Below are 22,819 nucleotides of genomic sequence, written 5' to 3' on the forward strand. Positions count from 1 at the left end.
TCATCAGCCCCACAAGTTACTAAGCTTTGTGGCTCCTTTTGGTGGCGTGATGTGCTCAAGTTGTATGAAAAGTTATGTTTGCTTGCCACAACACACGTGCATGCTGGAGACATTGTGGTTTTTTTGGCTTGATCGTTGGCAAATTGACAATAGAATGATTGCTCTTAAGGATCGATTCCCTAGACTTCATTCATTTGCCATTGATGATATGATAACAGTCAAGGACTTCTTTTCTTACCAGTCGGCTGTTGAAGGTTTTCATCTACCTTTCTCTCCGGAGGCATATCTGGAACTAGCTCAGCTCCAGACTTTGTTACAACCCATCAGCTTGCATCCAGATGAGAAGGATGTTTGGAAACGGCCATCTAAATCTGGAGAGTATCAATCTAAGCTCTACTATGAGTTCACCTTCTCTCATTTGAGGATTGACCCAATTTTCAAGTACATTTGGAAATGCTCCTGTACCCTCAAAATCAAGGTTTTTGGTTGGCTTTTATTGATGGATCGCCTTAACACAGGGGACATGATGCAGAGAAGGCATTGGAATATCCAGGATGATACTTGTGTTCTATGCCAGTCTTCCTTTCATGAAGATAGAGTCCACCCTTTTTTCTCTTGCAACTTTAGTCAAAGAGTTTGGAATTATCTTGGGATTTCCTGGCCAGCAGCACCCAACCAGTCTACTTTCATGATGGCTTCAGCTTCTAGGAAGGATTTCAATAGGCCTTTCTATTCTGAGGTGGTTTTTACTGCAACATGGAACATTTGGATGCAGAGGAATGGCAAAATCTTTATAAATGTGACTCCTAGTTTTAGAGCTTGGAGGAGGAATTTTGTGCATGACCTTTCATTATTAGCTCACAGAATCAAATGTAAATATAGGGACAGTCTGTTAGCTTGGATAGCTTCTCTCCCCTAACTCTCTTTGTAAGTATGATAGCTCTCTTTGTAAGTATTGTATTTTCTTTCTTTTCTCCTTAGTTGTACAGAGAACCTTTTGTTTTATTGATTTGAATAAAGGGCTGTGAGGCTGTTGCCTCGCAGTATATAGTCAAAAAAACGTATGTTGTTATGCGGTTTGACCGATAAAGATCTTCGTAGAATATGTAGGAGCCAATATGAACATCCAGGTTCCGCTATTGGTTACTGACCAGAGACGTGTCTCGGTCATGTCTACATAGTTCTCGAACCCGTAGGGTCCGCACGCTTAAGGTTTGGTGATGATCGATATTATGAGTTTATGTGATTTGATGTACCGAAGGTAGTTCGGAGTCCCGGATGAGATCGGGGACATGACGAGGAGTCTCGAAATGGTCGAGTAGAGATCGATATATTGGACGACTATGTTCGGACATCGGAAAGGTTCCGAGTGATTCCGGTATTTTTCGAAATACCGGGGAGTTACAGGAATACGGGGAAGAAGTATTGGGCCTCATAGGCCAAGTGGTGGAAGAGAGGAGGCAGGGCGCACGGCCCCCCTAGACCAAACCGAATTGGACTAGGGGGCCGGGCCCCCTTTCCTCCTTTCCTCCTTCTCCTTCCTTCTCCCCTCCCCCTTCGAGGAAAGGGGAGTCCTACTCCTACTAGGAGGAGGACTCCTCCTCCTAACGCGCCCTAGGAGGGCCGACCGGCCTCCTCCCCTTGCTTCTTTATATACGGGGGCAGGGGGGCACCCTAGAACACACAAGTTGATCATTGATCCCTTAGCCGTGTGCGGTGCCCCCTCCATCATAATCCACCTCGATCATATCGTAGCGGTGCTTAGGCGAAGCCCTGCGTCGGTAGCAACATCATCACCGTCATCACGCCGTCGTGCTGACGGAACTCTCCCGTGAAGCTCTTCTGGATCGGAGTCCGTGGGACGTCATCGAGCTGAACGTGTGCTGAACTCGGAGGTGCCGTGCGTTCAATACTTGAATCGGTCGGATCGTGAAGACATTCGACTACATCAACCGCATTCTCATAACGCTACCGCTTACGGTCTACGAGGGTACATGGATGATACTCTTCCCTCTCATTGCTATGCATCACCATGATCTTGCGTGTGCGTAGGATTTTTTTTGAAATTACTATGTTCCCCAACAGCCGCCGTCTACATGCCGAGAAGCCTGTAGAAGCGGGTGTAGTCACCGCCATCGTCGTCATCGTCGTCGCCATCATCGCGCGGCTGGCTTGGGCCGGCGACATCGCTGCTTCAAGCCTGGCCAGGGTCGGCGAGGCACGGTGGCGCGCTGGACGACCTGGCCTCGTCCTCCTCGTCGTTGTCGAGGACGATGACACCGCCCTACTCATGCCCGCGGCGCCGGGCCTGGAGCTCCGCGTACGCCCGACGCTGGCGACGGACCTGCTCACGGACGTAGTCCTCCTTCGCCCACTTGAGAGCGGACTCGTCATCGGGGGCTGCCATCTCGACGTGCTCCGGCTTCATTGGGAAAAGCCCCGGCTCGGGCTTCAGCCGGACCAGGCAGAGGGAGCGCCTCCCCGGAGCCAGACCAGGCGGGGAGGGCCGGGCACCCTCGTTGATGACGAGGGCACCGCTGCGGGTGCGGCGCCCGAGCGGCGTCTCCTCCGGCTCGGGCTTGACGGGGCGGGGCGCGGCCGATGAGCCAGAACCCGACGACGAGGACGACCCCGGCTCCATCCGCCGCGGTGTCCAAGAGCTACCACGACGGCGAGAGAAGGACGGCCGTTGCGGGTACTCGAGGAGTGGCACGTTGCCGGTCTTGATGTGGTCGAGGACAACCTCGAGGGTGCGGCCTGGCACGCCCCACCACTCGCGTCGACCATCGGCGTTGAAGCAGCCGCGGGGGATGACGCCGTTGGTGGCGGCGATCTGCTCCTCGAGGCGACGCTGAAAGTACATGGTCCAGAGGGTGTGGCTGTCGGCGGCGTAGCGCGGCTCGTCCCTCTGCGCCTGCGTCAGGGAAGAGCGGATGCGGGCGATCTCGGCACGCCGCGCCGCTCCTTCGGGCACCAGTGGCACCGGTACGCCGCCGACGCTCAGCCGCCACGTCCCCGGCACCCGCATGTCCGGGGGCGCCGGGTACTCGGCCTCGTAGAGCAGGCGCGCCTCCTGTTATTGGAGGTGGCGGCGGCCGAAGCCGTTCGTGCCGTCGCCTGGGTACCTCTCGACCATGTTTCTCGTCGGCGGGAAGAGAGGACTGTTGCTATCTACGCCGGAGAGGGGAAAATGAGAGCTGTGGCGTCCATTGACGGGGAGGTCGCCTTTTATAGCCGTAGCGGGGCGGCTGCATGCCGGGCGACGCGTGGCTGGACACGGGTCGCGGTGCGTTCACTGTGCCGCCTGTGAGAAGCATCAATGGAGGCTGGCCGGCGCGGCAGTGCGGCAGCCTTCGCATTGATTCTCGCGGGAACCGAGACGATGAGGACGGCGAAGCGGCGTCTCGCTGACTCGACGTGCCCATTCGCTTTCATGCCAAAACCACTCGCCCCAGCGACCTCGGGCGCCCCAGCGCGCCGGGTTCGATCTGGATCCACCGACACCAATTTCGGCCTTAACCGGTGAAAAACGGGTTCCTGAGGTCGCGACTGGGCCGATTTTTGACGCCGACGCGATAAAAATGTACGAGGAGTGCCTGATGGAGGCGCGGCTGGAGATACTCAGTAGTAAGTTCGAAGTTCGACTCCTGGTACGTGCGCAATAAAACAGCAGCTTGGCTGGACAATTAAAGAAATAGAATCGGTGGAAAAAAGTTGTCAACCATAGGGCCACAAATAGGGATGACATCATCTTAGACAGACCCTGAGTTTAGTACAGCAGCCTCGCCAGAAGAGAAAAGAAACCCTAGTTGACCCAATCCCCTCCGCGCCTTTGGGCAGGCCGCCGCCAGCTCTCCTCATCGCCCTTGTGGCCGCCGGCGACAACCACTCCCCGCCGCGTCCTTGCCTCCTCCGTCCAGGGGTATGTCCTTTTTGCGTTTTGGGCAGGCACGGGATTCCTCGTGTAATCGTGGGCCGATTTCGGTTGGGGGTTCAGATCCCAAGCGGACTCGACTCGAAAAGGAGCTCTTTTTATTCAAATCCTCGACCTGAGGGAGATGCTCTAATCACGATCGAAACCGAAAATCCGTCCGTAAATCCATAGAATAAAAAAAGGCAGCCTCAGAGGCAAGGTTGTCAGAATCACGATTTTATCGTACGATTCTACGACTTTACGATTCATATTGACTCACATGATTCTACGACTCTGGCTAGTAAAATCTACGCCTACGATTTTGGTAGTGAAGATTCTATGATTTGCGACTCTACCATTAGGGCTCCGATCCGATTCAGAATCATGATTCTGACAACCTTGCTCAGAGGAGCAACCAGGCCTTGCGCAATCGAAAGAGAAGAAAAGGTGCTGTTTATTTTTATATTTATTAACAGCAAAGTTTGTGTCACGAGATATAGTCAGTAATCATTAGGATGTGATTCTCCTATTCTTGTGCTGCCCTTGTTAGCGGACTAGCTGCAGGAGGTTTCGACTTCTTTGATCCATCTAATGAGGCTATCCCTGGCCAATGAGGGACTTTGCGGAGATGGAAAACAATAATGTAAGTGTCTTTTTTTTTCATGTTTTCTCCTCCTTTGTTCATGCCCATGAGGCTCATTTTCTTTCCTTGATTAATGCGATGCAGAAAGCCAAAGCTCGCTGCCATGAAGCAGCTTCGGATGAAGCCGAAGTTGATAGGCTTAGCAAGCTGCCAGATCACGTTCTACTCAACATCCTGGAGAGGGTTCGCACGATAGATGCCTTGAGAACCTGCATCCTCTCTAAGAGAATGCTCAAGCTTCCCCCCATGCTCTCGCTGCTTGATATAGACATTGGTTCCCTTGCGCGTTACATCAAGCCCAAGGTCGACACCACTAATCGTATTTTTCAGTACAACACTGTTGTGGCTGCTATCATTGAGAAGGTCCTGAGTGCGAGGAATCCTGAGATCCCCATCCGCAAACTGAGGGTCAGGTTCTGTTTGAGGCCTGATGAATGTCTCTCCATCAGCCAAGTTGTCGCCCATGCCATGGCAACCCAAAAGCTTGATGTTGCTGAGTTTGTGGTCCTCACGGAGACGATTTGTTTGAAATGCACTGAAGACCATCTCCTCTGTTATGCCAAGCACTTCAATAGTTGGCTTGGTGATTGTCCTGCCGTGTTTGCTGGTCTCACGCGCCTGTGGCTGCGCAATATGAGGTTTGGTGAACTGGACATCCCCAACATCCTCAGCGCCTGTAAGAGGTTGGAATCACTGCGTCTCTCCTATTGTGACGCAGGGGTCCAATCTGTGCTTCAAGTAGAACATGCTCAACTTGTTGAGCTCCATATCGACTATGGGGAATTTGAAGCAGTCCAACTCAGCTGTCTACCAAAACTCCAACGTGTCAAATATGTTGGTTGGTCTTACCAAAGATCCCCTGATTTTTGGTTCTGTGCCGCAGCTTTCAAAGCTAACCCTCGAAAAAGATGGTGTTAGCTCAACTAGTAATCTCCAGTTAAGTCAGCTCCTTGCTAATGTACCCTGGATAAGCGACCTCCATCTGGATTTTAGAAGTGAAAAGGTACTCAGTAGCTACCACCTATGTATGTCTCATTCCTTTAATTGCTTATAATAGTACTTACAAACTTATGTTAGTCATTTCTAGCTCTTGAGGGTGTGATGTAATTTGTTTGCCCAATTGTTATTAATTTGCTTCTTGTGTGCCGTGCCAGATTTGGGTTCTACCTGAATGCCCCAGACTGCTTGTGCATGTGCTTGGCAAGCTACAGATTGTGAATCTGGACAATCTTCCGCAAGGATGTGATATCGCTTGGACCATGTTCATTCTTGAAGCTGCAAGCTCCCTAAAGGAGCTATGCGTCACGGTGTGGGATCATTTGTGCAAAATGGAGACAGACGAGGATGTCCGTAAGGAACTTGGTTACTATGAGAAAGTAAATGTGGAGTACCAACCATCTACAGTTCATTTTAAGCACAAGAATCTGATTAAGCTCACCGTTTACGGCTTCCAACCTGAGGACAACTTTGTGCGATACGTTAGGCATGTCATGGAGATTGCAGTGAACCTGAAGGAGATATCTCTGTATGACTGGCAGGTCTGTAAGCGCTGCAGGGACTTGGATCCCAGTATCAAGGTCTGTCCTTCTCGGTATCCACGGACCAGTGAGCAGAAGGATATGTTGAGGGTGGAGATTACTAAGGAGTTGGTCATGGCTTCGCCTGCTGTGATTCACTTCAGGTCCTAATTAATAATTGAAAAATAAGATGCATTGCGTCATCAGTAAAATCTAGAGTCCATCTGTCCATGTAAATCATTCATGGCATATGTACTCTTATTTATCGTCTATGTAGTTTCAAGGAGCTTCGGTGCTCTCTCCATAATTCAGTAGTCACTGCATTTGTATTCTTATTTATTTATCCCTCAACCGAAGCTTGTACTGATGCCTTAGGGAAAAAATAGTTATTAATAAATGTTTTGAATATCATGATAATTATGTATGGCACCTCTTACAAGTTTGATAGGTTTTTGGAGAAATTTATCTTACAAGTTGTAAAGCAACTGACGCACTTGTGTTTTCTGCTTGGTCTATGTTATACGCATTATGGGTACGGTGTTCAAATGTGTTAGCCTGATGCATACTAAGTCCTTACTTGTGGTTGACCCAGCCAGACCTCAGGTCTCCAATCTTCAGATTTATTATTAGCCTGACATATGCAGTATATATATCTACAATGGTCAAATGGTAGAAAGGTTGGCTTAATGTTTTTTTTCTGTAATAAAGTATAAACTTTCTTGCTCTCAACTAAGTTCTGTCTATTTGGAAGTGGTAAAGATTAAATTTAGGTCTGCATAAGCAAACTCCTTTTGACTCAGTAATGTTAAATGCATGCATGGAAATTGTTTTTTTAAGGGTGCATCTCCTATTGTTGTGCTCATATATATTGAACTATTGATGATCTAAGATTGTAACCTAACGTTGCAAACTTAACATGGCTTGTTCGTTTATTTATTATGATATGATGCTCGACACAGTTATCCATGACCAAGTAAGTCATTTTTGTTCTATTTTATTTCATTCACAAAACATGTGGTGAAGTGCAGTAGTGGCATGAGAAAAGTTCATTATATCTATTTCAGAACCATGTTTAATTCCTGAGGTGTTTTTTTTCTCTAGCTTTACTATAGTTGTGTGGAGTGCTAATGCATATGTTTATCGCTTATTTTCCTATGTTAGCATGAATATGTTTTTCTCCGGGTCTTAGGTAGAAAATAGAAATGCTGTGTGTGCCTCATTGTTGTCATCTTGGCTCTTCCTATTTTCGAGGATTATGCTGTACTATCAGTCATGTTCCTTTCAGTAAATTACACTTTGGATCACGTATTTCGACCCGAGTTGCAATTCTGCCACATTAGATAAAATAGATATTACAGATAGCTTGGCGCCCTGAATTTAGAGTCAGGAAGTTCCATCCCTTTTCTTTTTCCAGGATGGGTTCCATGAAGCTGGCCTAGAAGCTGGATGCTTTCTGGAGGCTGGGCCAAGCATGGTATGCTCTTCATTTCATTTCCTTCTTGTGCCCTTTAGTCTTGAGATTCCTATCATGTATGTATGTGTGGAAACTGGAAGCTTGGCTGACATTAAAGAATTGATTGATTGTGCTTGTCCTGTTCCTGCTGTTAGCTTACTAGTAGTCTGGAATATGAAAAAAGGGGAAGGTGATCTTTTTATTTATATGAATACCAAAATTGAATTGCTAGAGCTAGATGCTATATATGGTAGTCAGAAACAATCATAGTCTGATTGTTCATCAACACCGCTTCAGATGCATGTACCAAAATAGCAGAGATGGGTCAAGGATAAGGGTCTAGTTATTAGTTGTGGCAGTCCCTTCTGAGAATCACTTGCTTGGAAAATATTTTCTCACATGCATGTACCAAAATGTAATATTGACAAATGTACGTGCAAGCAAGTGTACATATGTTGAGGGAAATTAGCTAGCTCATAAATGGTTCCTGGAGAAAATGTGAAATGTCTGAAGTTACCAACCAACAGCAGCAGCCGGCAAATATGAGATTTGGTCTAAGGTTTCTACTAGTGTCGATTGTGCGAGGCTATCCCAGGCCCAAGTTGAGCCAGTCGCGGCTCCCTGCGAGGGATCATCACCGGCAGCTCACCTCCTCTTCAGCTATAGCAGCGTAGTCGTGGTGGAGGCCGCCGCAGATCCTGATGGCGCGATGGGCGCGGGAGGGTGAGGAAATGCTGGACCAGCAGCTCCAGGCAACCTACATGGCCTCCCAGTTGCTAACCTCTACTCCCTAGGTAAGCTGGCTCTATATATATCGCTTATACGAATTTCTGCTCCTGGTAGTTAGCTTGCAACCTCAAATAATTGTAATATGTTTTAGTAACTTGTTATTGTTGCTTGAGGCTTATTAATGCTACTTGTGTTGTGATAGTTGCTGAAGATTATTAATGTTGCTTTTATTGACATTCCATTCTATGTTTCTAACCATTCTTGGTCACTTATATCTGCCAGCAGCCAACTCCTCTGTACAAGTGACCTTGACTAGCGCCCTCTTCAAGCTGCTTGCCGTTGGCCACTCGGCATCTGCCCTCCTATGTCACAGGTTTGTTTCTGTTAAATAGGTGCTCTGGAACATGACAGTACCATTTTTTATGTGAACTAATGCTTATGATGCGTCCTGATTCCAATTAAGTTTCATAAAGTTGAGCTCCAAACCAGCTTAGATGGTGTTTACTGCAACCTGCAAATTAGGCTGTCTATCGACCAATTTTAAGTTGCCTAAATTTTCTAATTCAGGGAATTAAGTTGCATAACTCTAGTGCCTTGGATATTTAAGCAACTCAATAGTAATGTCGGGCATCACTTGTGTTAGTAACTTGAAGCAATTAGGTGATTCTTTTTGGCAGTGTTGGGTGATTCAGTTTGTGACACACAAACTCTGGTTACTATACTGCATCAGGAAAAAAGTAGACCAATAAAGAAATGCGCTGTTAAGGTGACTGACAGCAAACCAATAGATTCGGCTGACTTTGTGAACCTGTTGTTTTACCGAATGTCACACCTAATTTCTGCAAGATATGGCTTTGCTGGTCTGAGTATTGTTATCACTTATTTGTTGGTGTTCTTATAGCACATTTGCTGATTTTGTGTCTATATGTATGTGCTTCCTTTTAAACTGACGAAATTGTTCTAAGCACACTTCTCATCCAACTATCCTTAATCCAAATATTCTTTCTCTACTAAAGTGAGAATCCAGTTATCCTTTATCTTCTCGAAAAAGATATTTGATTTATTTGCTTCTTGTATCAACCTGAAAATTTTCTTTTTTATCTTCTCGTAAACTATCTTTCTGGCTCACCTGGCAGATCTCTGAAGTTTGGTCATTGACTATTCTGAAGGAGAATGCTGGTGTTGAGGTTGAGGTTCATCGTCTTGGATGTCACCGTCATTTTGGTCCCGCTTGCCGTTGACAACACCAGGTATGATCTGTTTCCTCTATTCTTATATTCGTCACAGCCAATTGATCCACACAAACATGCAGTAAATGGCTGGACTTGAGCTCTGCATCCCCGCCATTCTCCACTCTAAAGTGCAGGTCTGATTCCCCGTGTGTTCCCTCTCCAGGTTCAGCACCAAGGATCTAGCTTGCTCACACCACCATTATCTTCTCCGCCCTGTGTGTGGTTCTTCGAGCTCTGAGCAGTCCGATGGCAGAGCTGGTGGCCACCATAGTGGTTGGACCGCTGCTGTCCATTGTGAAGCAGAAGGTATCCAGCTACCTGCTGGAGAAGTACAAGGTGATGGAGGAGCGAGCGGCACAGGGTGCTCAAGCGCAAGCTGCGCACCTTCCTGGACGTCATCGCTGATGCCGAGCAGGCTGCACCTACAAGGCAAACGAGGTCTTCGACAAGTTCAATTACAAGGCGCTAGGCCAAGAAGAATGGGCACTACAGCAAGTTTGGCTTGGATGCAGTGAAACATTTTTTTTGCCCCATGTGTTTTCAATGAAATGATTGGAATTTGTCTATGGGCCAATTTGCCTGCAGTTGGTAAAGATCATAGAATGGTAAAGCAAAATCAGGCTCTGGTGGAGCCTATGCAAACAATGATGTTTGTTACTCGAGAGAGAATCGTCAACTCTAGATGTTTGGTTACTTGGATATGTAAATGGCAGAAACCATAAGGGCATGTACAATGGTTGATAAGATAGTTTTATCTCAAGTCTTGCATGTAATTTAGAGATGACAAAAGAGTATGTCTACAATGGGTTATATCTTAGCCTTAGGGCATGTACAATGGTGCTATCTCAGAAGTGCCACGTAAGATAAATGATGAGGTGGAGGAGAGAGAACTCATAAGGGCATGTACAATGGTTAATAAGATAGTCTTATCTTAAGTTCTGCATGTAATTTAGAGATGACAAAGAAAAATGTCTACAATGGGTCATTTCTTAGTCTTATCTTGAATAACTAGCAATTCCTAAAAATGTGGTAAGACATATTGTGCTAAGAGATTATCTCTTGTCTTATCTTAAATAAGAGAAGACAAGTCTTCTCTTATGAGTTCTCTCTCTTCCACCTCATCATTTATCCTACGTGGCACTCCTAAGATAACACCATTGTACATGCCCTAAGAGAATGCTTGTTTTCTCTTATTTAAAATAAGACAAGAGATATCTCTTAGCATAATATGTCTCACCACATTTTTAGGAATTACTAGTTATTGAAAATAAGGCTAAGAGATAACCCATTGTATACATTTTTTTTTGTCATTTCTAAATTACATGCAAAGCTTAAGACAAAACTATCTTATTACCATTGTACATGCCCTTATCTTTAATAACTAGCAATTCCTTAAAATATGGTGAGACAAATTATGCTAAGAGATCATTTCTTGTCTTATCTTAAATAAGAGAAGGCAAGGAGCGAGGCGTTACTGAGTTGGATGTATTAGAGTATATATTCGGTTTGTATATTTGGTAGTTCAAATTGTAATCTATCTCTACTATCCTTGGCCCCCAAGTTTTGTATCTTATATAAACAGCCCTTTGAGGCCCTAATACATATTCAGAATTCAATAATCTTCATGGTATCCGTCGCCTAGGTTATCTTCTCCACATGGCCTCTCCGCCGGCCCCTCCACCTCTTCCGGCGCGGCCTCTCTTTACCGCGGCCGAGTTCAACGCCGCCAGATCGCCATCTGCCTCTTCTTCCTCCTTCAACCCTAGTTCCCTTACCCACCACCAATATGTCCTTCCGCCACCACCAATCTCTCTAGCAGATACAATTGTCGACGTTGCGCCGTTCATACCCATCTCGCTTGACCTGGCTGCCCACAATTACTACCATTGGCGCCATCTCTTCCACATCCACCTTGGTCACTGCGGTCTACGCCACCATATTCATCCATCCTCTGTGCCGCAGCCTGCCAATCCTCGTTGGGTAAAGGACGATCTCACGATCATCCAATGGATTTATACTCGGATCTCCACCGAGCTTTTCAATCTTGTCTCCAACGATGATGCCACTGCAGCCGATCTTTGGGCCGCCCTTCAACAGTTGTTTCAAGACAACTCCGACGCCCGCATCAACGCTCTCCACACCAAGCTCCGCACCATCACCCAAGGAGACTCCCCGGTCACCGTCTTCTGCCAGCGGATCAAGTCGATCGGTGATGAACTCCGGCAACTTGGTGATCACGTCGACGACCGCGTTCTTATAAACGCTCTTCTCGTCGGTCTTGGTGAGCAGTTCGAGAAACAGGTGGCCTTGATCCCCATGTTGCGGCCCTACCCGTCCTTCGGCGAGGTCCGCTCTCTCCTTCAGCTCGAGGCTCAGAATCAAGCTCGCAAGGCCACTCGTCCACAAGTGTTTCATGCCACCACCAAGTCTTCGGCGCCAGCTCCATCCACTTCGTCGTCGGCCCCTGTCCAGCCGCCTCCAGGCTGGCGCCCGAGCCCTAACTACCGCAGCAAGAATCCCGTCTACCGTCCGCCCCAGCCTCTCTCCGCCAGCTCCTCGGCGTCATCATCATCATCGTCTACACCGGCATCTACTCCAACGGCATGGCACCAGCAGCAAGATCCCTGGACCGGGCTGGTTCAGGCGTGGCCCATGCCTTGGTCTGCTCCGTCTCCTTACGGCGCTCCTCCAGCATACACGGGCGCCTGGAGCCCGAGCCATCGTCCTGCCACCGGCTCCCCTGGTCTCCTCGGACCCCGACCGCCGGCTCACGTCTACACCGCCACTACTACACCGACCACGCCCGGCGCCCCCGTGCTTCCGCCCGGCTACGCCCTGGTTCCCTATGCGCCCGGTGCTCCTTCGGCTCCGTCACCGTACGCATACGGGCAGCATGCACCAATGAACATGCCTGCTCCCTCTCCTACGACCACATCGCCGAGCTGGGATCAGGCTGCTTTCATCGCCGCCATGAACAATTTCACCCTCAACAACGAAGGTACGGATTGGATTTTCGATTCTGGTGCATCTACGCATATGTCTTCAACTATGAATTTTTTGTCAGCTTGTTTCCCTTCTTCTTTTTCTTCCATTACCATTGGTGATGGTTCTACTATTCCAGTCTCTTGCACCGGTGATTCTTACATCCCCTATTCTTCTAACAATTTTCTTTTACGCAATATTCTTGTAGTCCCATCCTTAATTACTAATCTTATCTCCGTTCGTCAGTTTACCATCGATAATCAAGTTATTGTGGCCTTTGACCCCTTTGGTTTATCTGTGAAGGATCTGACAACGGGGGAGGTTCTAGCTCGGTACAATAGCACCGGCGATCTTTATCCTCTTCATGGCGCCCCCACTTCCACTCCTCGCGCCATGCTTGCATCAGTTTATCTATGGCATCGTCGGCTTGGTCATCCTAATAAAGCTACACTATCATCATTGTTACAGGAATTTTGTATCCCTAGTTCTAGTGTCCCTCATGATTCCTCTCTTTGTAATGCCTGTCAATGTGGCAAACATGTTAGACTACCTTTTGGTACATCCTCTACTATTAGTACTTATCCTTTTGAATTGCTCCATTGTGATCTATGGACCTCTCCAATTCCTAGTGTTTCTGGTTACAAATACTATCTTGTAATTCTTGATAATTATTCCCATTATGTTTGGACCTTTCCTCTCCGAGCCAAGTCCGATGTACACCCAATTTTTCTCAATTTTCGTCAATATGTTCTAACCCACTTTGGTCTTCCAATACGCTTTATTCAATGTGACAATGGACGAGAATTTGATAATACTCGCAATCGCACTTTCTTTCTTTCTCACGGCATACTTCTTCGTTTTTCTTGTCCCTATACATCTCCTCAAAATGGCAAAGCAGAACGCTCTCTTCGTTCCATCAATGATATTCTTCGCACCTTGCTTATTCAAGCTTCTCTTCCTCCCCGTTTTTGGGTTGAAGCATTACGCACTGCCACACTTCTTGTCAATATTAGACCAACCAAAACATGTCCTCTCTACACTCCCTTTCAATCCCTCTTTCTTTCCCATCCCGACTATCTTTCCCTTCGCGTTTTTGGTTGTCTCTGTTTTCCCAACATCACTTCTACCACTTCTCATAAACTAGAACCTCGCTCTTTACCCTGCATTTATCTTGGTCTCTCCGATGATCATAAGGGCTCTCGCTGCTTTGATCCCTCATCCGGCCGTGTCATTATTTCCCGTCACGTCGTCTTTGACGAATATACCTTTCCCTACGCTGCCACACAAACATCATCCACAACCCAACCTTCCTCTGTTCGTCCTTCATCTCCTCTCCTCCCTCGTCTAGCTCCTACCTCTATTGTCCCGGAGCAACAACCACCACCGCATCAGTCTTCCATGCCTCCACAGCAGCCTTCTGCACCGCCCACTTCTCCTTCACCACAGCCTTCCGCGCCCCCCACTCCTCCCTTGACAGCAGCTTCCTCTCCTCCCACGCCCATCTCCCCTATTGTTGCTTCTCCTTCTTCCTCTTCTTCCTCCACACCGCCTCTTCCATCTAATGCCGTTCCTATAATACCTCCGGCCAATGATCATGTCATGTGCACTCGTGGTAAGCGTGGCTTTCACCTCCCTACACGACGTCTTAACCTCACGGCCGTTCCCACTATCTCCCCTATTCCTACATCTTATAAACGTGCTCTTCTCGATCCTCTTTGGCACTCTGCTATGCGTGATGAGTTTCATGCTCTTCAGCAAAATAACACCTGGACTCTCGTTCCCAAACCACCCGGTGTCAATGTTGTTTCCGGCAAATGGGTTTTCCGTCACAAATTTCATGCTGATGGTACTCTTGCTCGTTATAAAGCTCGTTGGGTTTGTCGTGGGTTTTCTCAGCAACACGGTGTTGATTTTGATGAGATTTTTTCTCCAGTTGTAAAACCTAGTACCATTCGTGTTGTTCTCAGTCTCGCTGTCTCCTCCTCTTGGCCGATCCATCAGTTAGATGTTAAAAATGCCTTCCTCCATGGCACTCTCAATGAAACTGTCTATTGTCAACAACCTTCGGGTTTTGAGAATTCCTCTTCTCCTGATTTTGTTTGTCTTCTTCACAAATCTCTGTACGGTCTTAAACAAGCTCCTCGTGCTTGGTTTCATCGCTTCACCACCTTTATTCACACAATAGGTTTTACCGCGTCTAAATCTGATTCATCTCTCTTCATTTTTCGTTCCTCCTCCCATACTGCCTATCTTCTCTTATATGTTGATGACATAATTCTCACTGCCTCTTCTGATTCCTTTTTACAACACATTATATCTTCTCTTAATCGTGAATTTTCCATGACTGATCTCGGCCCTCTTCATCACTTTCTTGGGATCATTGTCTCCCGCACTTCATCTACACTCTTTCTCTCTCAACGCCAGTACATTCTTGACTTGCTCTCTCGTGCAGGGATGACTGACTGTCAACCATGTCGTACGCCGGTCGACGTTGGTACCAAGTTGTCGGCCGACGGTGAACCTTTTTCTGATCCTACTCTATATCGCAGTATCACTGGTGCTCTCCAATATGCCACACTCACTCGTCCTGATATATCTTATTCTGTTCAACAAGCGTGCTTATATATGCATGATCCTCGTGTTCCTCATTATTCTCATGTCAAGAGAATACTTCGGTATCTCAAAGACACTATTGATCATGGTCTTCTCCTTAATTCTTCCTCTCCAACAAGCTTGACAGTTTATTCTGATGCAGACTGGGCGGGTTGTCCAGATACTCGACGATCTACATCTGGCTTTTGTGTTTATTTGGGTGACAATCTTGTTTCTTGGTCTTCTAAAAGGCAGGTTACAGTTTCCAGATCGTCTGCAGAAGCTGAATACAGGTCTGTTGCTCATTCTGTGGCCGAGGCGGTGTGGCTCCGTCAGCTTTTGGTTGAGCTCCATCGACCAATCGAGCGTGCAACTATTGTTTATTGCGACAATATTTCTGCAGTCTACATGGCGTCCAATCCTGTTCAGCATCGACGCACCAAGCACATCGAGATTGATATTCATTTTGTTCGTGAAAAAGTGGCTCTTGGCGAGGTCCGTGTGCTTCATGTTCCTACCACTGCACAATTTGCTGATATTTTCACCAAGGGGCTCCCCACTGCAGCATTCACTGGCATTCGCTCCAGTCTCAACATTGTTACACCTGATGTTGACACTGCGGGGGGGTATTAGAGTATATATTCGGTTTGTATATTTGGTAGTTCAAATTGTAATCTATCTCTACTATCCTTGGCCCCCAAGTTTTGTATCTTATATAAACAGCCCTTTGAGGCCCTAATACATATTCAGAATTCAATAATCTTCAGGATGGCATATGAACATGGTATCCTGGCCCTAGGTCCATCTCTAGGGATTTGCACTAGTGGGTCCATTGCATCATATACGGCTGAGGGAACATGAGATCGGCTGACAATATACGGTGATAAACAGTGGCGTGGGCTCATAATTTAAAATCCACGTTACACTGATGACCCGAGCCGTGGATCGTCTCCGTCAGCCGTCTGGCGCGAAGACAGCGCCGTCAAGGGGTTAGTAAATGCTGCCGTAGCCGCAGTTGGTTCCGATTCCAAAGGCCGCCGTAGAGCAGAGCTTGGCATTGAGCTCTGGAAAAAAGAACACCAAGCACACGTACACTACAGTACCACCCAAGATGACTGAAATCAGCCTGTTAGAGAGAGAGAGAGGGAGAGCAGACGTACCGAAGAGAATGGGGCACCGTTCGTCGCCGTACTTGGAGCCCTCGCCATCTTTCGCCGGGCGCGGTCAGCGGCGCGACGGAAGAGACAAGGGTGCGAGCAGAAGAGACGCCGGCAACCAACTGCGGCTAGGGTTAGAGCATCTTCAGCCGTTCGCCCCTTCAGGGCGTCGAAAAAGAGCCGCCTGGGAGCGAACCAGCGTTACATTGACGTGTGGGGGCGACTTTGTTCCCAGTCGTCGGCCCACAGGTCACCGCGGGCTTGGCGATATTCCGTACAAATTATGGCAAACTCGGCGATTTTGGCACGAACTCGGCGAAATTTCATTGAAATTTGTAAAAAAAACATAAAAACATGCAAACTACGCCTACTACTGTGCCAAACTACGCCTAGGCACTGCGCCCGCGTCCACCGCCCGCCATCTACATGTCGAGAAGCCTATAGAAGCGGGTGTAGTCGCCGCCGCCGTCGTCGTCGTCGCGTGCCTCGCCGGTGCCGCCGCCATCCCTGCTGCACCCCTGGCCAGGGTCGCTGACGCGCGGTGGGGCGCTGGACGGCCCGGCCTCGTCCTCCTCATCGTTGTCGAGGACGATGGCGCCGCCCTCCTCGCGCCCGCGGTGCCAGTGGAGCTCCTTGTGCGCCCGGTGCTGGCGGCGCACCTGCTCGCGGACGTAGTCCTCCTTCACCCATTTTATGGCGGCCTCGTCGTCAGGGGCCACCATGTCGACGTGCTCCGGCTTCACGGGGAGCAGGCCCGGCTCGGGCTTCGGCCGAACCAGCCGGAGGGAGCGCGGGGAGGGACGGCCACCCTCGTTGATGACGAGGGCGACGCTGTGGGTGTGGCGCCCAAGCGGCGTCTTCTCCGGCTCTGGCTTGACAGGGCGGAACGCCAGCGAGCCGGAGCCCGACGACGAGGACGACCCCGGCTCCATTCGTCGCGGCGTCCAGGAGCTGCCACGGCGGCGAGAGAAGGAAGGCCATGAAGGGTACTCGAGGCGCGGCACGTTGCCGGTCTCGATGCCGTCGAGGACGGCCTCGAGGGTGCGGACTGGCACGCCCCACCACTCGCGCCGCCCGTCGGCGTTGAGGCGGCCGCGGGGGATGATGCCGTTGGCGGAGGCGATCTGTTCCTCGCGGCGGCGCGCGAAGTACATGGACCACATCGTGTGGCTGTCGGCGGCGTACCGCGGCTCGTCCCGCTGCTCCGGCGGCAAGGATGAGCGGATGCGGCGATCTCCACCCGCCGTGCCGCCCCTTCGAAAACCAGTGGCACCGGGACACCGCCGGCGCTCAGCCTCCACGCCCCCGGCACCCGCATGTCCGGGGGCGTCGGATACTCAGCCTCGTAGAGGAGGCGCGCCTCCGGCTCTTGTAGATGGCGGCGGCCGAAGCCCTTCGCCGCCCCGCCATCGCCTGGAAACCTCTCGGCCATTTGCTCGCCGACGGGAAGGGGGGGGGGGAGATTGTTGCTTCGTGCGCCGGAGGGAGGAATGTGAGCTGTGTCGTCCACCGGCGGGGAGGTCACCTTTTATAGCCGCAGCGGGGCGGCGAGAGGCTGCACGCCGGGCGACGCGTGGCATGAGAGGGCGGGACGCGCGTCGCGGCGCCTTTACTGCGCCGCCCGTGAGGCATCAATGGAGGCTGACCGGCGCGACAGTGCGGCAGCCTTCGCATTGATTCCCGCGGAAACCGACGCGATGAGGACGACGAAGTGGCGTCTCGCTGACTCGGCGGGCCCATCCTCGTTTGTGCCAAAATCGCTCGCCCCGGCGCCCCCCAGCGCGCCGGGTTCGTCCTGAGTCCGCCGGCGCTAGTTTCGACCCAAACCGGCGAAAAACGGGCTCCTGTGAACGCGACTGGGCCGATTTTCGCCTGCCGGTGTGGAAAAATCGCCTGAGAGGCTGTTGGGGCGCAGCTGGAGATGCTCTTACGCCACAGCATAGCCACGCCGGTTGTGGAGGCTTCGAGCACCTTTAGTCACGGCCTGGGTGGTTGCAAACCGGCGGTCCCTGGTGTCCGCGTCAGCGTCAGGGAAGACAACAAGTGGAGACGCACAAGGGGGCGGCAGAGGAAGAGAGGAGTTACCTTCCTTGGTGAGTGGCTCGGCTCGAAATATCTCGGTGCCCATGTACTCATTTGAGCAGTTTCCTCCCTTCCAGCCCCACCCCCTCCACCGCCCCCATCCTCCAAGCTCACCGAGAGACGGCGAAAAACAATGGCGATGGCGGGGAGTGCGGCGACATCTATGGAACTACGTCAGGACGGGCTCGAATTTCTGCTAGATCCGGTTGACAGGTACATTATTCACCATAATATTCTGTTCTATTCCATCCAGAGACGCTCCAACGCAAATATGCTGAATATTCTTTAATTTATCGGTCACGCGCGTAGATTCCCGCTGCGAGAGGTGACTGCTGATGTTGAGAAGCCAGATCCATTGGTGCTAATGGACGTACGGCCGTCGGCGCCGACTCCAGCCGACTTGACGTGCGACGTTGTGGTTGGCCACCTCGGTGATTCATCTGAGCATAACAAGTCACCCCGCAAGAGGAAGGAACCGCCGACACAGTCAGCCGAATCCACCGAGAAGGTCAACCCAGAGGCCCCGAGATGGACCAGAAGGTATACATGGCTCTCATAAATGTTCCAATTTTTCTGCAGTTATTAGGTGAAAAAAGAAATATGTCCATTATGAAAAATAGCTCAAGCATATACGTGATACTGTCAGCTAAATGATGCACTTGTGAACTGAAGACAAAAAATCTAGTGCTACTGTCATCAGTTCGTCAACCATTCACAGAATTAACCCATTTTAGTGCTTCTGAACTGAAAACACAAACAAGAGAAAAGATCTTGTACACACCCTAGTGACAATGTAAAAATGTTCAAACAACTGAAAAACCAAAATGAATTTTTCTTTCAGGTTGCGAGTTGGCGGTGTCACCCCAGATAGAACACCCTGTTGGTAGAGTCACTCCTTTAGAAGAAACCATACGGAGATACGCTGATAAACCATCAGAGAATGTAGTAAAGCCAGAGATTGGGATGAGCTTTGATTCCCTAGGGGAACCGTATAATTTCTATAACCTGTATTCTTGGGAGCTCGGATTTGGTATAAGGTATGGCAAGAGCAGGTTGAATGTCAAGCGGACAAAATGTATGCAAGAGATCGTCTGTGGATGCTCGGTTAGCACTTCAGACTTTTATATTTCCTTAACTAATTCTTGTACTGGAATTTATTTGTTAAGAGCTGACAAATAGTAAAAAAATAGCAGGGAAAACCAGAGCAACATAATAGCCGCTATTGCCGCTGCGAGTGCCCTGCGATGATGAGACTACTTCTGCAGACAAATGGATGGTACATTGCTGAGCACCAGTCAAGCCACAACCATTCATTGTCTCTTACTTGTGGTGAAAAGGTACATTGGCCATCTCACAAGCACATATACGTTTACACAAAAGATTTGGTGAAGCAGCTTAGGTCGAACAATGTGAACCTCAACAAGGTTTACAACAAAGTTGGTAGCTTCTTCGGTTCGTGACAGAGTGTGCCTTTCACAAAAAGGTCATTGCATAATCTGTGTGGACGAATAAGTCGAGACCAGGCTGACGATGATGTGAACAAAGCTTTAGCTGTGTTCAAGGAGAAACAGCGGAATGACCCAGAGTTCACCTACCAAGTACAAGGTGATGAGGAAAGCAGAATCAAAAACCTTATGGGGACAAATGGGAACAGCAAGCTGCAGTATAAATTCTTTGGTGATGTCATCACATTCGATACGACGTATCTGACCAATTTGTATGACATGCCCTTTGGGTTGTTGCTTGGTGTGAACAATCACTTCCAAAGCATAATACTGGCTGGAGTGCTAATGCGTGATGAGCAAGTTGACAGCTTCCAGTGGGTGCTCTCTGAATTCGTCAACATGATGGGCGATAAACATCCACAAACAATATTGACACGTATGCATCCATTTTATTTGTGACAAACAAAGCTATGATGGTGCGGAAAAAATGCATGTATTCCACTAATTTGTTTCTGTTGTGACAAATGTAGACCAAGTAAGAGCCATGGAGATAGCAATCAAGAGCGAGCTTCCTGGGAGTGTGCACAGATGGTGTAAATGGCATATTCTTAAGAAAGCAAAAGAGAACCTTGGCCCACTGTACACCGACAAGAGTGAGTTCAGGGCTGAATTCCACAAAGTGCTGAATCACATGATAAGTGAGGAAGAATTTGAGACTCCATGGGATATGCTTGTTGAGAACTACAGTCTGAAGTCCCACAATTACATGACAAATCTGTATGAGATACGACGCAAGTGGGCGAAGCCATACTTCAAAGGTGTTTTCTGTGCCAAAATGACCAGCACCCAGTGTAGCGAGAGTGCAAACAATATGTTGAAAATATACATGCCACCACCAAGTCCGATGCATGTGTTTGTGCGTCAGTACATGAGCCTGCAATTCGACCGGGAATCAGATGAGAGCTACCAAGAAAAAAGAACAAGGATTGTAAGCCCACTATATGAAAAACCTAATCAATTGTTTGTTGCTCATATTATTGTGTATAAAACTGACAAATTCTCTTCTTTTTCTCTGTGCTGCTCAGAGTGATGCTGTCATGAGAACAAACATTGATATCAAGAGGCATGCGAGTAAGGTTTATACACGGAAGATGTTTGAACAATTTGGTGAGAATCTGTTCAAAGGTGGATCATACCAAGTCGAGGAAGTTGGAAAGAAAAAAAAGTATATCGCAAGACACAATGACGCCGAAAGACAAGAGAAATGGAGTAAGGTGGAATACGAGGTGACCATATCAGATGAGGGTGACTGGTTCAAATGTGAGTGCGGTCAGTTTGCCCACACTGGAATGCTTTGCTGCCATGCTCTCAAGATAATATCTCTTGCTGCCATACTATCGAACCCGCTCATATGCATGATATGGTACTTATTCTTGCTGACGTGCGCAGGCGATGGACCACATTGGCGTGCAGGAGATACCTAAACGGCACATCCTGAAAAGGTGGACAAAAGATGCTAGGGACACCTTGCCACACCACATTGCTCACTTTCAGGAGGACCAGGCTGCTAACCAATCTTTTATGTGTCAGAAGCTCAACTCTGTGCCTACATGCAATGGAACTTGTGAGGATCGGAGACTCATCGGTCGCTGCCTATGAACTAGTGCTGGGAGGATCAAAGACTTAATCATAGTGGCATCTCCGTTTGCAGAGAACAGGGATGGACTAAGGATTGAGGACAGGATATTAGCTGAATCAAGTCGGAAGAACAATGTATCAGCTGGGGCAATGCTCAACAATGATGCGATAATTGTTGAGAATGAGAAAAGCATTACCGCATCTAGCAATTGGGGTGCCCTAGCGAGTCTGTCAGCTCCAAGCAAGAAGCGTGACGTCGGGCGGCCATGCTCGAGCGGAGAGAAAGCACCATATGAAGGCCTGAGTAAGCCGACGAGGTTTTGTAGTATATGCAAGCTCCCAGGTCATAAGAGGACCCACCTGCCCAGAGCCCCATATAGGGGTGATCTGCCAAAGCAACCTCGCAAGCCTGTAACTTGCAAGACACCGTCGCACCTCGTGCACGAGGCCACTAGTGCCCAAAGCATTTTAAGACTTTTTCAGACCGTGTGTAAAAGACGAATAATCGAGCATTTTCTAGTGTGTGACTTGTGGATTAACTTCCGCGCTTGTTCCTCTTGAATGTAAACTAATGTTTTCAGATACAGCTGCGCTGTCTAAACTGATGAATCTGATTTTTGCTATCACTGTGACATAACAACTAGTGTGCGATCAACATATGACAAATTGTTGTGAGATAAAAAATAAAACGATGCCGGCGAGGTTGACATCCGATCACTGGTTCTTCACTTATCCATGCGTGGTCCTGGATGTGCACAACAATCACCAAGATTATTTTTTTGCCTACTGGCTCCTTAATGTGCATAACAATATCCAGTCTGTTGCACTTTTTTTTGCGAGGGGCCTGCTGTTTTACTTGAACATGGTTTGCCGCAGAATCTTTAATGCGTGGGACGGGGAGGCTCAGAAAACTTCCTGATCCATCCACATTGATCCCGTCCCGCTAAGCGCTGGTAGCTGAGCAGCTCTTTAATGTGCGGCACCCATCAACGAATACCCTGTGAATACACGAGACACATATGCTCAGGAATACAAAACACTCCTGCATCCCAATGAATACGAACGACTGAGATTCCGGGCTCAGCTGTTCCGATGATCAGAAATGGATTTTCAGAAGACAAGCATTTTCTTATGAGTTCTCTCTCCTCCACCTCATCATTTATCCTATGTGACACTCCTAAGATAGCATCATTGCACATGCCCTAATCATCTATGGACATTGCTACACAGCGCCCGCGTGCTATGCGAGTGGATCTCGCGGCCGACACTTAAGGAAAGTGTCCCTATCGGTCCCCCACCCCATGTGCTAAAAAAGGCAAGTCCAATTTTCCTCGCTTGTTGCCACGTCTCGACAACCAACCATCCTTTCCCTCATGTGATCCTCCCCTCCACCCACCACCAGAAAACCCAACGCCCACCAGCCCAGATCTCCTGTG

At 48.7% G+C, this 22,819-nt stretch overlaps 2 protein-coding genes and 1 pseudogene across 7 annotated transcripts; all 3 read left to right on the forward strand.

Annotated features, from left to right (window-relative positions):
• Positions 1 to 3,715: 3,715 nt before the first annotated feature.
• On the forward strand, positions 3,716 to 6,490 carry LOC125525727 (uncharacterized; annotated as a pseudogene). Its single transcript, XR_015604015.1, has 3 exons — positions 3,716 to 4,556; positions 4,641 to 5,559; positions 5,711 to 6,490. The product of XR_015604015.1 is annotated as an uncharacterized LOC125525727 (transcript).
• Positions 6,491 to 6,631: 141 nt separating this feature from the next.
• On the forward strand, positions 6,632 to 12,930 carry LOC125525728 (uncharacterized). Its single transcript, XM_087525548.1, has 5 exons — positions 6,632 to 8,320; positions 8,538 to 8,628; positions 9,392 to 9,505; positions 9,651 to 12,485; positions 12,773 to 12,930. The coding sequence occupies exons 4-5, from the start codon at positions 11,144 to 11,146 to the stop codon at positions 12,808 to 12,810; spliced, it is 1,380 nt and encodes a 459-aa protein (XP_087381674.1). The 5' UTR covers positions 6,632 to 8,320; positions 8,538 to 8,628; positions 9,392 to 9,505; positions 9,651 to 11,143; the 3' UTR covers positions 12,811 to 12,930.
• A 5,275-nt stretch (positions 12,931 to 18,205) lies between these two features.
• Positions 18,206 to 21,969, forward strand: LOC125518724 (protein FAR1-RELATED SEQUENCE 5). 5 transcript variants are annotated; one of them, XM_087525549.1, is made up of 7 exons: positions 18,206 to 18,311; positions 18,378 to 18,513; positions 18,610 to 18,840; positions 19,142 to 19,404; positions 19,494 to 20,181; positions 20,276 to 20,733; positions 20,831 to 21,969. In XM_087525549.1, exons 5-7 carry the CDS (start codon positions 19,935 to 19,937, stop codon positions 21,227 to 21,229), a joined length of 1,104 nt encoding a protein of 367 aa, XP_087381675.1. In that variant the 5' UTR covers positions 18,206 to 18,311; positions 18,378 to 18,513; positions 18,610 to 18,840; positions 19,142 to 19,404; positions 19,494 to 19,934; the 3' UTR covers positions 21,230 to 21,969. The 5 variants fall into 5 exon arrangements, with proteins under 5 accessions (XP_087381675.1, XP_048539511.1, XP_048539512.1 ...); XM_048683554.2 differs by lacking the exon at positions 18,206 to 18,311 and having other exon boundaries at positions 18,318 to 18,513; positions 20,831 to 21,074; positions 21,195 to 21,969; XM_048683555.2 differs by lacking the exon at positions 18,206 to 18,311 and having other exon boundaries at positions 18,318 to 18,513; positions 20,831 to 21,065; positions 21,195 to 21,969.
• Positions 21,970 to 22,819: the final 850 nt, after the last annotated feature.

The sequence above is a fragment of the Triticum urartu genome, chromosome 5A (genome assembly GCF_056163025.1).
Source record: "Triticum urartu cultivar PI428250 chromosome 5A, HENAU_Tu73, whole genome shotgun sequence".
Lineage (NCBI taxonomy): Eukaryota > Viridiplantae > Streptophyta > Magnoliopsida > Poales > Poaceae > Triticum > Triticum urartu.